We start from the raw sequence: 18,839 nt of genomic DNA on the forward strand, positions 1-18,839 counted from the left end.
GAAATCTATTACTGTATGATAACAAGTGTCAAATTAAAGGAAGAGATATTCAATGAACTTTGGACAATAACTTAAGCCAAATTTTCATCATCATTTATGATTTTAAATCACTCTGCAAGACAAGCTACTGCTCAGTAAATAAAAATATAAAATGGCTAAGAAATGTTAATGTACAAAAATTATGTAGACGTAGTGTAATATATTTTACATAATTCTTATAAGGGATACAGTATAAAAGGTACTTTTTTCAAAAAGATTTTCAAAAGATGTAAAGTCTTTGACATTTCTAACATACTACAAATTGTCAGCTAACAAAAGGCCCATGATCAACTGGTCTGTGTTAATTACACAGCTTAATGAATTTCTGTTTTCTTGACTAAAGTTAATACATAAAACTGCTAATGGTTAAACACACTCATTTTGAATCATGTATATTTCTGTTTAAAACTTTCTTTCACTGATTTTTGCATCAAAGATTTCCTTCCGTTATGAGATGTACTATTCTGGTTACATTCCCTCTTGAGTAAGCAAAAGCATCACTAATACAGTTGGGTCTTTCACATGCACATTTTAAAAAGTAGGTAATAGAAAATAGTGCCTGTTTGTATTATACATGTCCTACAACCACATCCTTCTCAGACAAAATATAACCTCTAAGTATGTAATGAGGTCATGGCATACAACAACTCATTATTTTCATATTTATCATATTTTCTGACCACCAACCAATTCACATGGATGTCAAGCACCTTACAATCAAATATGGTGCAACTGCAATTCTCTATGAAATCACTCCTGTTTTGGAATTGAATTTTGAAGTGATAACCATAAGCTGAAGAGAAAAGGGACAAAACTAAGAGAAAATAAGACCTTTTCAATGCATGCAACGTTTTACGTGGGGTTTATTTTAGTCCCTAAACAGCAAACATATTTATACAAAGATCCAAACAATAAGATGGTGAAATGGTAAATGCAGCCTTACCCACCAGGCCAGAACATGACATGGATAACATACATGCAATCAATATCAGATGAAACTGAATGGAAAAGAGCATACATTAACTAAAGATTTTCTAAGTTAGAATATCTACCCATCAAATTTTACGTAAAGTACCCAAAATTAACATTATTGTGCTTATTTTAGAATAAGACCACTTGGTCACATTTTGAGAATCATAAGGCACTGCGAAGGACCCAACTGAAAAATGGAACAAGGTAAAACTGAAGGAAATTGGATAGCTGAGTGGGAACAGACTGAAATTAGCAGATGAAAAGTGAAAGGCAGAAAGCAACGCAGCTTGGGCCCAAAGATGGTCACAATGAGACTTCGGGACCATCTACTGCATTTTTGCACCTATCAAACACACCTAGTTAAAAACCTTCTGGATGTAAGAAACAGAAAAACATAAAACTGTTGATCCTGCATAAGAAATCATTATATAACATGCAATTCTTCCAACAACTTGAGAAAGCACCATCAAAAACAAATCCTCTAACTCTAGAACTTAATGGAAGAGAATTACATTTTCCTCTAACTTTTTAAAATCAGGCTGCACAAAATGCATTTAAAACTGCAACTCACATCTCTTGCCAAAATAATACATTAACACAAATCTTTTATAACAAATTATATATGATTAAGAATAACAACTACATAAGCAAGTATTCGCATGAACATGAAAAACATGGATCAACAAAATGTTATCCTCTCTAGATTTACATGGTTTTTTGTAGATTGATGCAAACTCTACACTGGACACAAGACAGGAGGAGAGGTAAAACTTATCCTTGCTCTACATCTAGAACTTTGTTCTGAGGTTGCTGGGTGTACAATTCCATTTCTTTCAAGGCAACAATGCTTATGACTTGTTTCATTTCCCTCACACAATGTGAACATATCGTGAACATATCTTGGAGTCACAAGCAGTCATTATGGCAAAAAAAAAAAAAAAGTTTTACCAGATATGCACAGTTTAGAGTTTTCAATTGTCTGTTCCTATGACCAATAATTGAAACGGAGTAAATCTGCAGTCAGTTTGAGAAATAAATCAACTGCACCATCTTGCAAAGTAAACAACCAATTTGGGGTGTCTTTTATCTTGAAGAGGGTAACTTATTTGTGAAAGTCTTTTCCATGGCTTTATACAGTCAATGTTCAGTTTCAGCTACTGACCCAATACCTGTGAAAGATATAGAAAGCACACATCCATCCTTCTAATCAGCCTTTTTTTTTAATCTGGCCATAAAGAATGGCCTCTATCAAATCCAATACTTTTCCTGAATAAAATGAACCAACACTGCACTGAAATACCACGATGTTTAAACCAGTGTCACTATATTACACTATCAGTCTTCATTCTTTATTTAAAGATCCTTTTGCTTTTGTGCTTTTTTACTGGTCTTACTTTCAAAAAGTTAGTGATAGCAGCATTACTTTCAAAAAGCAAATTTTGTTGTCAAAATCACCTACAAAATTAAACACAAAAGCAATATTAATTTAACACTTTTGAGATGTCATCTCCCATCCTCATTTCCTCTGAAAAACTTAAAGCTATGATTCTAGTCAAGGATCCTGAACCGGATTCTCTGTGATGCCATGATTTACACTTCAGCAAATAACACTAATGTATTTTCAAAATGTCACCATAAACATCCATGTTCTAAAAAGAAATCATTTCCAATTTGCATTACTGTACATAAATCAAATACTACACAGTTATACCAATACAATATTGTTAACCAAGAAAAAATTCATACATTTCCTTCATTTAATTTTATTTACATTTCTTTTCATTTTGCTAAGACTTTCTTTAAAATGAAGCACAGATATCAAAATCATTACCTTCATCTGACTGATAAGAGATACAACCAACATTTCCACAATCTTTTATTTCTACAGAATAACTGGGAACCTGAACTACGCCAAACTATAACACATGGGTTTGAGTAACCTTGACTTATACAGAACAACTAGTTCAAAAAGAAAGAAAGAAATAAAACTTCAGTATCAAATACATCTGTGAAAGCACTGTTTTTATCCTGCAAAGTTCCAAAACAATACGGTAAATATAATTAACAATCCAACTAAAGGCACTGAAAATGTTTTAAAATTTAATGATAACATTCACGAAAGCAAAGGTCCATTTTTGATAACATAGCTGCTGTTCATCCTCAAAGAAGTTACACTCTCATGGTCCCACCAGGGCTCCATAAGATAGACTACACTCTCAGAGAATTCTCTTATAGTTGGTCTGGGCCAGAATAGTGCTAGTTGGCACAGTGACAGAATATAAAGGACTCAGTACAAGAGGGGCTCTGTCTCCTGCCTTACAATGACTACCTCAGTTTTCCTTCATCCTACTCGTACAGATGTGACAACAGCACATAGGTTGGCTATCATATGCTCAGGAAATAGTGTTCAAAACTGCATTTGTCAATTACCACAGCACCACTCAAGCTAGGTATATAGTTTTAAGACCCAGTGAAAAGTTTTTGTTCTTTAAAATCTCAATAGGTAGGCTCATGCTGTACTGTATTTGTTAAAACTGGGAGCCAATAGATCTCCTGCAAGGTGAGAAGTTAGGAGTAGGTTGCTGGGCTACACTGTAATTTCTGTATTGTTTATTTTCCTGTCCAACAAAGCAATAATATTAGACAATTTTGTTACTAACACTCATTAGAGAATTTTGTTATTAAAACTCACTGGACAATTTTGTTATTAAAACTCATTAGTCAGTGACTTTTTTAACACTGATAGATAATTTTAGGTAACCGAATGGGTAAACTGGGTTAGACTAATTTCTTGTTTAAGAAACGTAGCCGTGAGAGTATAGTAGTTCCCAACTGTGCTTGACTTACAAGTCATGGTATTTACGAAAGGTCAGTACAGTGAACCCTCCATATTTGCAGGGGATGCGTACTGCACGGCCCCCCTCTCCCCGCGAATAGCTAAAATCCACGAATACTTAAAACCCTTCTAAAAACACTTAAAACTGCCCATTTTGATAGTTTAAACACAAGAAAAACCCTTTAAAAATGCTTACACCTGAGTATTTTAATAGTATTATCACAAAAAGTGCATTTATTCATGAAAATTATCTGAAAATACAGCAGTGAAAAATACCGCGAATGGGCGAATTTTCCGCAAATAATGGGTAGATATGTTCCACAGAGAAACCCGCAAACATGTGAGTCCACGAATCGTGAGAGCGCGAATACCGGTGGTTTACTGTATATCCTTTGTAGTATTCTATAATCAAAAGTAAATGGATTTTATTATATATAAATTTACCCTGTTATTCTTAATATCAGTGTTCTTTTCAAGTGTTAAAGGATATCAGTGTTCTTTTCAAGTGTTAAAGGATATCAGTGTTCTTTTCAAGTGTTAAAGGAAATCAGTGTTCTTTTCAAGTGTTAAAGGAAATACATTCATGCAAATCTACTGCCCAACGGGTATTACTTCGCCAATAGTGATGTCACAGGTGTCGAGAAAACTTCTCATAATGGTGAACTTTGCCAAACAATTTAAAATCTTAGTGATACTGGTGTGTAATGAGGAAGATAGCTGACATACCTGCTGTTGTCACATCTGTGTGGGTAGGATAAAGGAAAACCAAGGTAGTTGTTGTGTGCAAGAGGTAAAACCCTCTTGTCCTGAGTACTTTGTATTCAATAACTGTGCCAACTAGCACTATTCAGGCTGAGACCAACTATAAGAGAATTCTCTGAGATTGGTTGGTCTGTCCTTGGGGGACCATGAGAATGTACATCCTTTGAGGACGAACGGCGGCTACCAAAAATATGTTTTTCCTACATCACAACCTTTTTTTTTTTTTGTCCTAAAATTGAAACAATAAAGGCAGTCAACCTGAATATTCCCATACATCCCAAATGCTAAACATCACAATAATAAGTAAAATTTTACCACTGCTTTAAAATGCTGAAAAGCTTCGAACTCTGCCGCATTTTTATTCAAAGTGATGGCCAACAAAAAGACTTTTTAATCAACTTTACCAGTAAGATATCGTACTTAAAATAGAGTTTCTTAGGTAGCTCTCATCTACCTGGGAATAAATAAGATATTTCCTAAACTCTACCGCTCTAAGGATATTTCTAAATACTAAAAAGGAAAACAGAACCATGGTCCTCCATTGTCTTAAGATCTGAGTTTCCTGGATTGCAGATTGTAACAGGGTGCTTTTTTCAATACAATTTAACATTTTGTTTATTTTATCACAACCTCATTACTTCATATGAACCTTATCTTTACTAAAAGTTGGTTCTAGACACATCCCAAAAGAAGACAAACACTCCATATTCACCTTTTTGAGTAAGAATCCAGGTCCTTGAATGTGTCCTGGTCATTACACTGCATTCTTACTCCGCAAAAATTTTGACTTGAAAGCTCAATAAAACATTTTGATTCAATAAAATTGCACTTAATTCAGAGATCCTAATATCTTATTTAGTTTACAATTTATGTGTATAACTGCAAATATTCATAATGCCCTGCTAGCACACCACTTCATGCTGCCTTTATTCTCTCTCTGGCCAGAACTTACTTCTGAAAAAAAGTTCAGTTTTGATCTCCCTACGACCATAGCTCTCGGTGCCATCTTCAGTGAGGTATATTATAGGATGGAAGGTTATTCAAGACACTTTTATAAGCTTGCAGGTCAGACTGCTTGCCAGAATCCCAGTTCTTCTTACCTCCTAAGGCCATGAACAGTTCTGTCTCCCTCAGAATTGGATATTAATGAAAATTTTTAAAAGAGCTGCAGATACTTTCCAACTGACAGGAGTGAATTCTGTGCCCCATCATGAATGTCAAGGGAATGTCAAAGGCCAGGAGACTGATAGCTTCCCTTGGGTGAGCTCCATTTTTAAAGATGCTGGCTTGCTCTCTAACCAATATAATGTTGATGAAAAGATGCTGTCCTTAGGAGGCCTTTTACCTTGCTAACCTCTTCAGACTTTAAATTCCTCAGCACACCTGACATTATGGAACCTCATCTGTGCCCATGGATCCAGTGGGCACTTGAAGAGTTGGAAACCCATGACATACTTGGAGGAAAATTAAGATAGTTGGCAAAATATGAGAGGAGTTTTGTGGAAGATAAGGCACATATGATGTTGGAGGTAAATAAAAAAAAAAACTGCAAAAGTAACCACATTACCTTCAAAGGTAGTAATGAATGCTTCAAAGCTGTACAAGCAAAGCATTATCACCTAATTTATTACCTTTGAGACAAATTACACCTAGGTTGCAATCATCACATCATCTTAAGCTCCTAAACCTCTACATATCTACTAGAGAATACTGGCCACTCCTGTTAAAGCTGGGTTTATTTCGATGATTCCTGTTATATCCTTTTTGGAATTAGAATCGTTTTCCTGGAAATGAAAAGCAACATGTTCTTTTCAAGGTTTTTTCTTTCTTAGCCACTCAACAATGACTTGGCATAACACTTGAAGCGACAATTCATATTTTCATAAATATCTTAACGCAATATAATTCCATCTGGTATTCTGAGCATCCATGTTACTACACACTAATATAAAGGGAGAGAATATGAAGACTTCCTTCCTCCCTGCTAGTCATATAGAACAGAAGAATTCTGGGTGAAAAATCTTTGTCACCTCATTAGAAGGATGAGGCCTAGTAAAAGCAAAATTACAGCAAAAATACTGAATAATTAGAGAGTGCTGTTTAGATATTCAATGTAGTTAGTTATCTTCTTTAAGTAAAGTTTTATTATCATTATTATCTTACAAGGCTGGCAGGGAGAGTTTTTAACAAATATGGGAAAATATATATATGCTTCAAGATACACTCTAGCTTAATAATTACTGCCTTTTTTTGGGGATATAACAATATTTTTGTTAATCTAAATATGGTGTTCCCTAGGAAAAACACATATTGCCTAGGGAGTTTATTCATCACTTATATCTTTTCATAAATTCTAAAACATAACCTCCTTATCCATTGTCCAGTAAAATCTTTGCTTATTATGAAGAAAAACAGTGCTTTCCACACCTGCTGTTAATGTGTATTAACAGCTATTAACAGCAGGAATAAAATTTCCAATACAGAGGTTTAATCTTAGTCAATTCTAGTCATTTTAGAAGAAATTCCAGTATGATCTAAATAATGTTTACTGTTCCATACAACTGACTTTGTGCATTTCCATTTACAAAGACCAAATACCTAAACAGGGAAAAAGCTTTAAACACTTAAAGGACCTCAAGTCAAGCATTTACGTATATAAAAGGAAAACTAACAAAAATTAGTACACAGAAAGAATTCTTACTAAATAGCAACATAACTGTACTGTATCAAAGTTCATTTAAAGAGGAGCACAACAACGTTCTTGTGGAAATTGTTTATTATACACAGTAAAGCTATAAAAGGGAACATTAGGCATATACGGAAAGGTGCACATCTCTTTTACAGGACATCCGAAACTCATCAAGTTTAGGGAGCTCCCTAAGACAGAAACATCATGGCGAGTGAGTGGCCACTTGTCTCAAGTAACCACTCACGTCTCATGACCATTTTAACACTAACAACACACAGACTACTGAATATTCAAAGATAAAACTGTTGATAAAACACCATGTGAAAATGTGCGACGTTTCATACAAACTTTAGTCTTACACAATGGGGCATTTTCTTTACTGAGTCCTTCATAGGATCAAGCAGGTACATATTATTTAAAAAGAGAAAACCTTGTTCTCACTGCAATATTGCACAATGTGTCATTCTACAAAGGTGGACCTATAGTTACTGTGTGTGCCTAATGAGCTATGAGAAATGCAAAATGACCTTCTCTGTTTATGATAGATATGAAATGTTAATGAAACATAACAAGTTCATTCTGTTAATACAGCTGTTCACCAGTAATACACTATAATCTAACCTCTAAAACTTACTAAAATACGAATAATTAGGATCTCCTAATATGAGTGTAGATGACTAATATGGCCTTTCTAACTTTGGTTTAAATAAATTATATAACACATTATTCATACAATACCTCAAATAATGTACAAATGAATAAATACCAGCCACAAGCTATGAATAAGAAATTTGTCTTATTTCAATATACTGTACTAAAATTGCAGTCTATCAAGAGAAAGATCTTGTTCCCAGTATATCACTGTGTATTAAGCTAATAACCAATAAATTGAGGATATGACAAAGTTTAATACTGAATACTGTTGAGAGAGAGAGAGAGAGAGAGAGAGAGAGAGAGAGAGAGAGAGAGAGAGAGAGAGAGAGAGAGAGAGAGAGAGAGAGAGAGAGAGATAATTAATTCCCTATAATACAGCGAAACCTTAACTCGTTCACTTAAAAGTCGTAATCTACATGAAGAGCCTCTTTATTGCAAAAATAAAGCACTGCTACTTTAGTGTGTGAAAACCTGAATTCTAATAAAATGGAAGTACATTGAAGGTATCACTTGCTGAAAAGCACCCAGGAAAATGCTAAATACAGAAAATTTTAACAAGTAGCATATATGTCTTCTAAACAATTCTCAGTATGAAAAGCTAATTCTTCTTTCCGACTGACCATAAAGGGCTTTAAAAACGCAATGGCTCCTGGTGGTGCCAAATGTGTTCTACATGTCAAATAAAATATACTGACATGGTGCTCAGACCTACTATAAATAGCTCAGAAATGAAAGAGTCCATAAAATATATTACATTAGTGCAGAATACATGTTCAGGAAGTGATGGCATTTTCATGTATTTGTCTAAAATACATAACTGGCTGTAACGCACTGATAACAGAGTAGAGAAGTTACATGAAGTGCAAGATACTGTAGATGAAAGAATGTCCGGAAAAGCAGAGAGATGATGCCCATCATATCATATAATCAGCAAGTGGCATTGGTGTTAAATTAAGAATGAAATATCCACGGGTAAAATGATAAAAAACCAAAATACCCGCCAAAAGGATGGATGTGTCAATAACACTGGATTAATAACATGTGAAGAAGAAGAACCACAATGATGAGTGGACCACTTTTGTGAGGTCATGTATGCAGATGTGGGTCATACTATTTGACTGACATATCAGACACAGAAGAGGACCTGAATGTACTGATGAATGAATTCACAGTTTTTGAAGAGGAATCAGTAATGAAGAAACTTAGGAGACAAAGTACCCAGCTATGATGGAATCACGGCAGAGATGATTTTAGCTCAAAATGAAATGATAACTCATATCCTAATTAGGCTGTTTTGCAGAACATGGAATGGGGACATAACTGCTCTGACAGACAGATATAAATACTATACTGTATAGTGAATTACACTTACAGCTGCGATCAACTGTTGACTACCAACATGGTAATTACTAAGGATACAATATCGGCCATACTATCATAAACAAGAGGTTGAATAAGTACACGTCGTATACTCTTCTATGAAAATGACAAAAATGCAACACTGTATTAATGATCTCTGTTGCAACGTAAACTTCAGTAGGATGATTGTGTGACCTACAACCTTGTGTCCACAAAAGATTTGTACTCTGCTCACCCTGTAAGGTAATGACATAAGACTTGACAGCATTAATGATACTGACTGAATAAAAATACCTGAATCTTACAAAGTTGGCCAAAGATACTAACTATCAACACTGAGTAACTCAAGAAATCACTTTCAAGTTTTTAACTTGTGCATAAGTACATTCTTAAAAATTCTAATGGATTAAAATCCGGTCAGTATGCAAAATGACATCAAATCTATAACCCCATACATATAGACTGTCAAATCAGCTATGGAACTACACATCAGCATTCAGCTCTTACCTATCTGCCTCGCCACTAGATGGGGAAAGGCTGGTTTAGAAATGACTATCATTAGCCAAATTAAACCATTTTAGTTCATTTTATATAGAACATCCTAAAAATAATAGGAAAACCTGATGTTTCTCATTTTTTACAATAAAATTAAGTGAGATATATATGTAAATTTGCAAAAATATAAAAGAGAAATACTTAAAAATATTACCTAACTCATAAAATCAGCCATAACTTATTGATATTTTCTTCAATAAAAATCAAAGTCACATGGTCAACTTAAAAAAAATACTTAATACTAAAATGGCATTGTATATTATATATTAAAATATACTAATAATAATGCACATGCAACATACTTCAGAAGTGTGTTTGGTTGATTTGAAACTTTAATTATGAGACTTGAAAATCTCAGTGATCAACCACCCAACAAAGAATCAGATTTCAAAACACTGTATAAGACTTACCGTTTGCAACTTCATTTTCCTCTTCTGACGACTCCCTGGAACCTTCTTTTTCCAAAGGCGGCCTTGGAATTTCCCCATTGCCTTGCATCTCAGCAGGACGTGCATCCCCACTGTGACCAAGGTCAACGTGAAACTGGGATTCTCCCTGAGTGGGCTTTTTATGATGGTGGTGGTGAGTTCTGTGTTTCTTCTTGTTTTTAATTATAATCTTTCTTCTTAGAGCAGATGGTGGAGGAAGAGCTGCTCCTGACTCAAGCTGTCAAAGGAAAATTGCAGTTGCAGAAAAAAGTGAGGACGGTATCCAAGTGTTTAGATCAAACCTCACTGACTACTGATCACCCATCTCTAAAGAACCTGCCATTACCATACTTCCGAAGTTCATTTATAAAAGTTACTTGTCAGGCACAGCCTCTTTACTGTGATCTTAGAGTGCTGTGAGTCTGAGGTTCCTTTCCTTAAATATTTTTATCTTTTTTTCTATATTTATAGTTTTATAAATAAGGTCTTTTCATTTTTGTTATTATTTCTTATTACAGTATGTGTTATCTGTATGCATTAATTCTCATTTTTCACAGGACTCTTTCCTCTTTTCAAATTGGGCACTCTATTCTGTGGAAATTTACAAGGCACACTCATGGTATTTTGGCTAATTTCATAACATATGCATTAATAATGATGCAAACACACAGGCACATTAAAAAAGCCTTAGATGATGCTACTGCAGACTTTCATACAACTTGATAAATGTAAACTATGACTACAAATAATAAACTTCCTGCAACCTCCTACACTGAAAATTTCCATCATGATGGATGTTCCTTGAATGTTATTTCTTCCTAACTTATATTATCATACATTCAGAATTTTTCTAAGAACAATGTACAATTACACTTTTTTCATGCATCTGAAGAAATATCACCTTAAGGGAGAGGTAAAATCAAAATTATAACTTAAAAATTTATGTTAAAGACAAAGTTGCAATGATACTCACAGGAAAAGTGTCAAGTGGAGAATCTAACAACATGTCACCAAAAAACTCCCGGCAATAGCTGGCAATCTTGGCTTGCTGTCGTGGATTGCAGTGGTTTTCAAAAGACAAAATCACAGGCCATTCTGACGTTTTGAAAGCTGACTCTGCAATACACTCTATTACTTCCTGTGCAAAAAGAAAAGAGAATAGCTTTAATATTAAAAAAAACACATCAAATGGATTAGAAACCTGGGGAACAATTTGAAGCGAACTTCTAAGTTCCAGATGTCCTTTATTCCTCACACTGTTGGACTGTGGAACAGTTTCCCTGAGGATGTCGTGCAATAGAAACTTCAAAAGTTCAAGCAATGGTGCAATGCATCACTACGCTAATAATATTCTCCTTGCATTTTAATACATTTTTATCTATTTATTAATTTATTAATTTATTTTTTCTTCTTTAACAAGTAAGATCTCTTCTTTCTGTATTTTCCCTTTACATCCTCTTACTTCTTGAACACCATATTCTTTGGAAACTTGAATTCCAAGTCAGTGTGCCCCTGTGGGCTTGTTCCATATGAATAGGGTTCATCTTCTGAATAATAATGAAAATAATAATAAATATAGCTTATTCAGCAAAAAGTATCAAATACCAGAAATATACTGGAAACCTTGCTTTGGGAACAACTGCAACAAAAGTTCGCAAGTGTGTATACTCCCTCACACTTGTGACAGCATTCTTCATATTTTTGGCTTATCAGAGGCCTGGCTATTCTGAGGTGCTTGTTTCACACCTCATGTTGTTGTTGGCAAGTATGAGGCTATCTACCTTTGAGTTGTCTACAGAACAAGTCACTAGTATTTACCTGAAAATCCCAGTGGCTTGCCTGCTAATACCAATAGCAACAATTAAAAGTAGTTTGGGATTTTTAATTCTTTAATGCCCATTTTTGGTAATTTATATACTAACAAAGAGCAGCAAAAATGCTGTTCACTTCAGCATCCTTACCTTTGCACTAATTTCTGGAACTAAAGTATATCCATGGACAATCACAGGCTCCTCTGTTCGACCGTTCCAAAAATCTAACTCAACGCAACGACAACCCGAAAGGAGACACTGCCGATACATTTCCACACTTGACCTCCCGGTTAGCTGATGACCTGCAACAATCAAGGTTGAAGAAGCTGGTGACACAGTTTGTCATAGTATGATAAGGAACATATGTGATTGCTATATGCCTCAATTACTTCAGTCATTTTGCATCATTCAAATAAACTCACATGGAAAAACAAAGTTTTGGGCACCATGAGAATTTCATAATACAGTATACTGCTGCACTGTACTGTCTTTTACCACTGCCATACATTGATCAAATGAAGGGCTACAAATCTTCTACTATGGAACTAACCCTATGCTATATAACATGTAAATCTTATGGCAACAATTGACATAAGTATACTGTATAATTCTTTGCTAATTTTGTTTAACTCTTTTCTTCTGCTTTGAAAATTTCAAATTTTCATGTGACTTGTATGTATCTTTTCTTTCAACTGCCTGTAATGCAGTCAAGAGACTATATGCTTTGCTAATTTTAATGGTAGAGACAGTGATGTTACTAAAAAGATAGTCATAACCTACAAGCTGAACCACGTCCATAAAAGACTACTGATAAATCAACCAACTTAGGAGCAAAGATCCATCGACACTTATTTGATGTTAGTATTGGCATTACAAAATGATTAACCAGATCAATGAGTCACATTTCTAGACTCTCAAAAGGACTGACCCAAACGATTTGCTCTAAAATGATAAGTGAGAATTGGGTGAGAGAAGGTTGAGGAAGTTGGACATGTAGGTGGGAATGGATGAAAAGTAAAAGTAAGAAAGCAATGAGGCTGGGGGCCAAAACAATACTGCAAACAACCTTTGTTTCTCTGTACAGTGTAACATGTCTAAATTCAAAGACCAACTTGCAGCATTCATAAAATTATGTTAGCAGTAACAGAGGTGGCACCCATGTTTGTAAAAGCAATCATTTGAAAATCCACATCTTGAAGCTTAAAGAAGTATTCATGAGAACCTGATGTGTAACAAGTTTTTCTGTCAGGAACATCAAGAATCATGTCTGGACGAAATCATAATCTGAAATTCTTTGTAAGTCAAAACCTTGAAATCATTTGCAAGTCATCTGTTGCTATGATTATTCATTTTGGGATATCTAGCAGTCACCAATACACTTCTCTTTTATAGTCTTTATATAAATATTTTAAAATACAAATCTATCAAAGTGGTATCACCACTTATGAGAAGGGATGAGGAACAGCTGGACAGTGAAGCAGTAGATACAGAAGTAGCATGACAGAAACCTGTCAGAAAACTCCAAAAATTACAAAGTAAGGGGACAACTGCAGATTGAGACCTGTTGGGAATTCAGGCAGAATGAGCACAGGATCATGAAGCATTAAGAAAATGCTTTTCACGTATAATCCTATAAAGGGGAAAGCTGATGTAAAAACATTTATGATGATGATGATGATGAAAGTGGCATCAGCAGGCCAGTGAATACAAATAAATTCTGCAATATCAGACAAAACAGTACTAAGACAACTGAGAAAATTGTTTGGGGCCCTGAAGCCACCTGGAACTACAGAGCATGTTAACGTATAAAAATCTCAAAACATAATTTTCATACTAGCAGATCAGTACACATCTTCAAACTGTCTATCATAATGATTATGTTTACCAACCGAGGTAAAAGGTGAGAACAGCACCTCCTGCTGTTAAATAAAATAAATGCAGCTTGACAAAATTTTACAAGACATTTCTCTAAACGTAATTCACTTGTTTTATAAGTATTCATGCAATAACTAGGACAAGTCTAGCCATGCTGTTACAACTGAACTCTTGCAAACTTTATTCATCAAACTTTTAAAACATGGAGATAACTCAATCAACATTCACATACGTATAACCATTTGGTGTTGCATGTGAAAGAAATTATGACTAGGTGTAAAAGATATAACTTTTCAATACATTACCATTTATCAAAGGTGACCTTCAGCATATCAAATGCTACAGTTTTACAATAGAAGTTACAACCTACCTATAAGATAAGTGTTGTGGGAAGAATTTATGAAGTAATGTGAAAGTGGCTGGTCCATATCAGCATACTGGTCCAACTTCTCTAAGGACATTACAACATTTTCATCTGACATCAGGTACCTCAGAAAGCCTTCACAGCCCAGCACATCTGAAAATAAGTTGGCAAGGTGTTACGATACATTACATGACATTCCAAGGTGTCTGCATTAATTTAAAACATAAATTGCAAATCTTAAGAAACCAAAAATGAAAAAAGCCGACCTGCAAAGTAGTCTCTCTCTTACTTCAGGTGTCCAAGCTATTATATTAAGTTTAACATCGGAATGAAACTCATGCCTAAAAGGACCATCTTACTGTAATGCTACAACAATACTATTTTAAACAACATTCTTCAAAAAATCCCTTAGAGCAATAATAAACTAAAGAATGTGATACTTTATGCAACAGGATTTCTGTTTCACTTCTGAATCCCTTGCTACTTATGATATTCTAAAGAATCCATTTAAGATGTTCACAAACTTACTTTTGGCAATATTCTCCTTGTGTACTTCATAGTCCCTGATCACTTCTTTAGCTTTTGCTGCATCTGCATAAGGGTACAAAATTTCATTGAGTCGAGGATCCCTTTGTTCTTCATTCAGGAACCTGACCAGCTGTTCTACTGTCATTCCACGAGGCTTGTTTCCACCTTTTTTACTGGCGTTGTAAGGCTGTTCCGTTCTGAAAGCAAAATACACTATCTCACAAAAACCCTCCTTACTTATAGGACCCGGTAACACCAGCCATGCCACATCAAGAACCAAAAATTTGAATTCTCTTATCGCTCTGATAACAGTGAGCAACTAATGGAGATACTAAAATATACCATCAGGACTAAAATTAAAAAACTTTGTTTGTTCTTCTAATAATATGTATTCTAAAATGTTTAAATAACTGACAGGCAAATCATCAAAAGACTATCCAAAATACCGTACCAGTTGTAAGGAAGCTGTGAGTTTTTATATAAAATTTAAAATTTAGATGGCCAGATAAGTTTCATCCAGGCTGAAAAAAACACAAATCTCAAAACTGCTCACAAATCTCAAAATTGTTCATAATTTTAAATTATGTATTAAAATCTCAAAAGCAACACTTCAATCCTGCAAAAGCAATAGGCAATCAATATTAATCTTTTCTTGGGTTACGCATACAACCACTATTCTACCAAATAACCGAAAGCAAATAGCAGTAAAAATTTTTATGAAGGCATCTGTACCCCTCAGCACTTTTTAGAGCAATGGGTGTATTATGATGCAACAAAGACTGAATTGTCATTTCTTCATAGGGACATTTGTAATGTAAAGAATTTATGATAATTAAAACTGTTGCCATTGTGAAATATCTTATTTACTTACAAAATGGTTCACATCCTTGAAAAGTAAATGGAATTCCCAGTCCTCGAACTGTGGAATTGTATATTGATTTTGTATTACTGACCTCTGTTCTCTGACATTAAAGAGGGACATCTCATTTCATTTTGACCCATTAATTTTCTTGGCCTAACCTACATCCATATTTCATAAAAACCAAGAATACTAATCAGACTGTGATTCAAAATCTAGTAGTATAATAAATATATCATAAAAATGTCACCTGTTACAATGAATGGACGATTTAGAAAGTAAAATACAGCTACCAAGATTGATTGTATACATGAGATACATACTGACTATGAAACAACTAAAAATATAGACATACTCTATTCAAAAACTAACCAGGACTATACAGCTAAAAAAAAAAGATTATGATCCTACAGTCTACAAGATAATGGGCGAAGTGCAGGTGAAAACTGTAAAAGCAAAATGTCTGGGGTTTACTATAAACGTAACTGGTTAAAATAGTTCCCATATACTTATCAGATCACTCACAATTCACAGAAGACCTTCTCCACCTCGACTCTGTTAGTAAGGGCGTGGTAGAAGTTGACGAAGGCATCCCAAGTAAATTTGTCAAGGCCTACACTGTCATTCTGTTTTAATGGGGAAATTAAAAAAATGTTAGTTTTCAGTAGGTTGACAAAACAACTTTTGCAAAAAATATAGACCATAAAAATATATATTTTGGTGTTGCTGGTAAATTTTCATGAGAATTTCTGAGTATCTGTAAGAAAACAATGCCTTGGGGTTATAAGTAAATTACTGGAGGTATTCATTTTGCAACACTGATAAACATTAATGTGTTAGTGAAAACATAATGTTGAAAACTTTTCAAATGGCTAGAGTCTTTAAAAATTAAACCATCTACAGTACTCTACACAGATCAACATTAAAATAAATCACTTAATAAAACTAGAGGGGATATCAGATATTTTACCCTACCAAACCTTCCCTGTAACCTCAATGAAATGAGAATAAGCTCTTTAAATAAAAGAAAAGGTGCTTTAAGAGTTACCAAGCTCACACTTCCTAAGATTTGTCGCTGGAATTAACCAAATTAAATAAATGAGCTAATTAGGACCCAAACCAATATACCCTGCAACATTCACATCGTTAAGATCATTAAGAGGAATAAAATTTGAAGTAATTAAAAGGAATTAAAGTTGATCTGGAGAATTGCTGTACTTTCCATACTCTTGTCAATTTTAGAACAGGAGTTAAATATGAAATAATGAAGTCCCATAGTGGGAATATGGATGTTTCAGTAACTCTTGTGAATTCAACAAGGATGTTGGAAAAACTGAAATTAACTTTTGTACAAAGTTATACGAAAGAAAATGACTTCTCTGCAATAAAAGTCACAGAGTGCATATTCGTTCCCTGTCTCACATCTCTCTCACCATGCTAAGCTCTAGAGACTTTACAGTCATCAATAAATGGGTTCGTAGGAAAGCAGATTACTTTCAAAGTGTCCAGGGAAACGGCATTCTCTATAAGATAAGAAGCAACTGGGGAAAAAGTTTTATTTTTGTTGTTCAAAAGTTGCAGTGGAAAAATAATGCACTTTGGTGTTATTTTTCAATACACATCACTAGGGATTCCTTTTTCATTATATACTAAGGTCAAATGTGACTTCAAACAAAAGAATTTCAACTGGCAGAGACACATTCTCATAATATATTTTGAATATAAGTGAGAAATTCTTGGAAAAAACCATCAAGACTTAAATTTAACTTCAAAACTTTGCATTATGAGATTGTGGTTGCTGTGTTTAGGACAAGTTATAAAATATTCAGAATTTTTTATTAGAGGAGTACTGGTTCAAAAAGACTGTGCAAGATAGAGGCAAGTGGCATACTGTGTGCACATTTGCAGGAGTGGGGGGGGAGCCTTGGGACTACGTATATGAAGGGGCTCGTGTTGCACTGGGGTTTCATATTTAATTAAACAGTTATAAGGAGTTAACAACAGAACAAAAACCAATGCTCTTTTTATAATTAATTATTCAATTTAATTATTCAATTATATATATATATATATATATATATATATATATATATATATATATATATATATATATTATATATATAATTTACAGACACAAGTATCTTATCTAATGAATAATGGAAATGTTTGACAAATATTTAAAATCTGAACTAGGAATATTATCTAAAGAATTACCATTAATAACAAAAATCTTGCAGAAAATGTTAAAGGTTTGTAATGGAGGCCACGTTTTTTATTTTAATAAACTACATAAACAAAAATATGAATCCCTAAGGGTGCTACTGATAGCAGACCTACTTATTCACCCAACCAGTCACTCTGCTAATTACATATTCATACACACACTGGCTACATCGCAAAAACTTTTTAGCTGCTTTCATCAGCCCAATCTTCTATAACATATCCTCAATATAATCTCTATGTTGCCTCTCAATTAATTCTGTCAAAAGACTTCTCTAGGTTCACATATGCCAATGTTACCCTTTATTTTTAAATTCCTTATATAACTATTTCATAATAAAAATCTAATCCATGCACCCTCTCCCTTGTTGAAACCAACATAATTCTTCCTCTATCAATCACTGTCATGTAATTTAATTTCTGAGTCAAAATCCTACCACATATTTGTTATTACAGTGGATCCCCACCTATTCGAGGTTCCGGAACGTATATACACATTATTTGTGGAAAATTCACCTAAACTAACCATTTATAAGTTCTCTTCCTACCATCCTATAGCCATAGCATGGAAATTTAAATTTTCCATCTCCATGCCTTTATTCCTTGAACCTTGTTTCACTCATTTCTCCATATATGCTCCCCTTACTTCCTTTTTATTAAACTTAATAATTGTCAAGAAAACATTTATTACACACATATAGTATATATATATATATATATATATATATATATATATATATATATATATATATATATATATATATATATATATATATATATATATATATATATATATATATATATATATATATATATATATATATATGTGTATACTGTCCCATAAAAGAGTTCAGAGGTCTGGTTAAACAAATCATTTATAACTAACTA

The 18,839-nt window shown here is 33.9% G+C and overlaps 1 protein-coding gene across 1 annotated transcript in view; it reads right to left on the reverse strand.

Moving 5' to 3' along the window:
• The window catches only part of LOC136854573 (1-phosphatidylinositol 4,5-bisphosphate phosphodiesterase classes I and II-like), a 513,384-nt gene that overhangs the window by 73,672 nt on the left and 420,873 nt on the right, over positions 1 to 18,839 (reverse strand). Inside the window, 7 exon segments of the mRNA XM_067130940.1 lie at positions 9,819 to 9,848; positions 10,277 to 10,532; positions 11,268 to 11,432; positions 12,256 to 12,407; positions 14,351 to 14,497; positions 14,873 to 15,069; positions 16,257 to 16,357. Of these exon segments, the coding sequence (XP_066987041.1) occupies positions 9,819 to 9,848; positions 10,277 to 10,532; positions 11,268 to 11,432; positions 12,256 to 12,407; positions 14,351 to 14,497; positions 14,873 to 15,069; positions 16,257 to 16,357 (1,048 nt within the window).

The sequence above is a fragment of the Macrobrachium rosenbergii genome, chromosome 29, assembly GCF_040412425.1.
Source record: "Macrobrachium rosenbergii isolate ZJJX-2024 chromosome 29, ASM4041242v1, whole genome shotgun sequence".
NCBI classification, from domain to species: Eukaryota; Metazoa; Arthropoda; class Malacostraca; order Decapoda; family Palaemonidae; genus Macrobrachium; species Macrobrachium rosenbergii.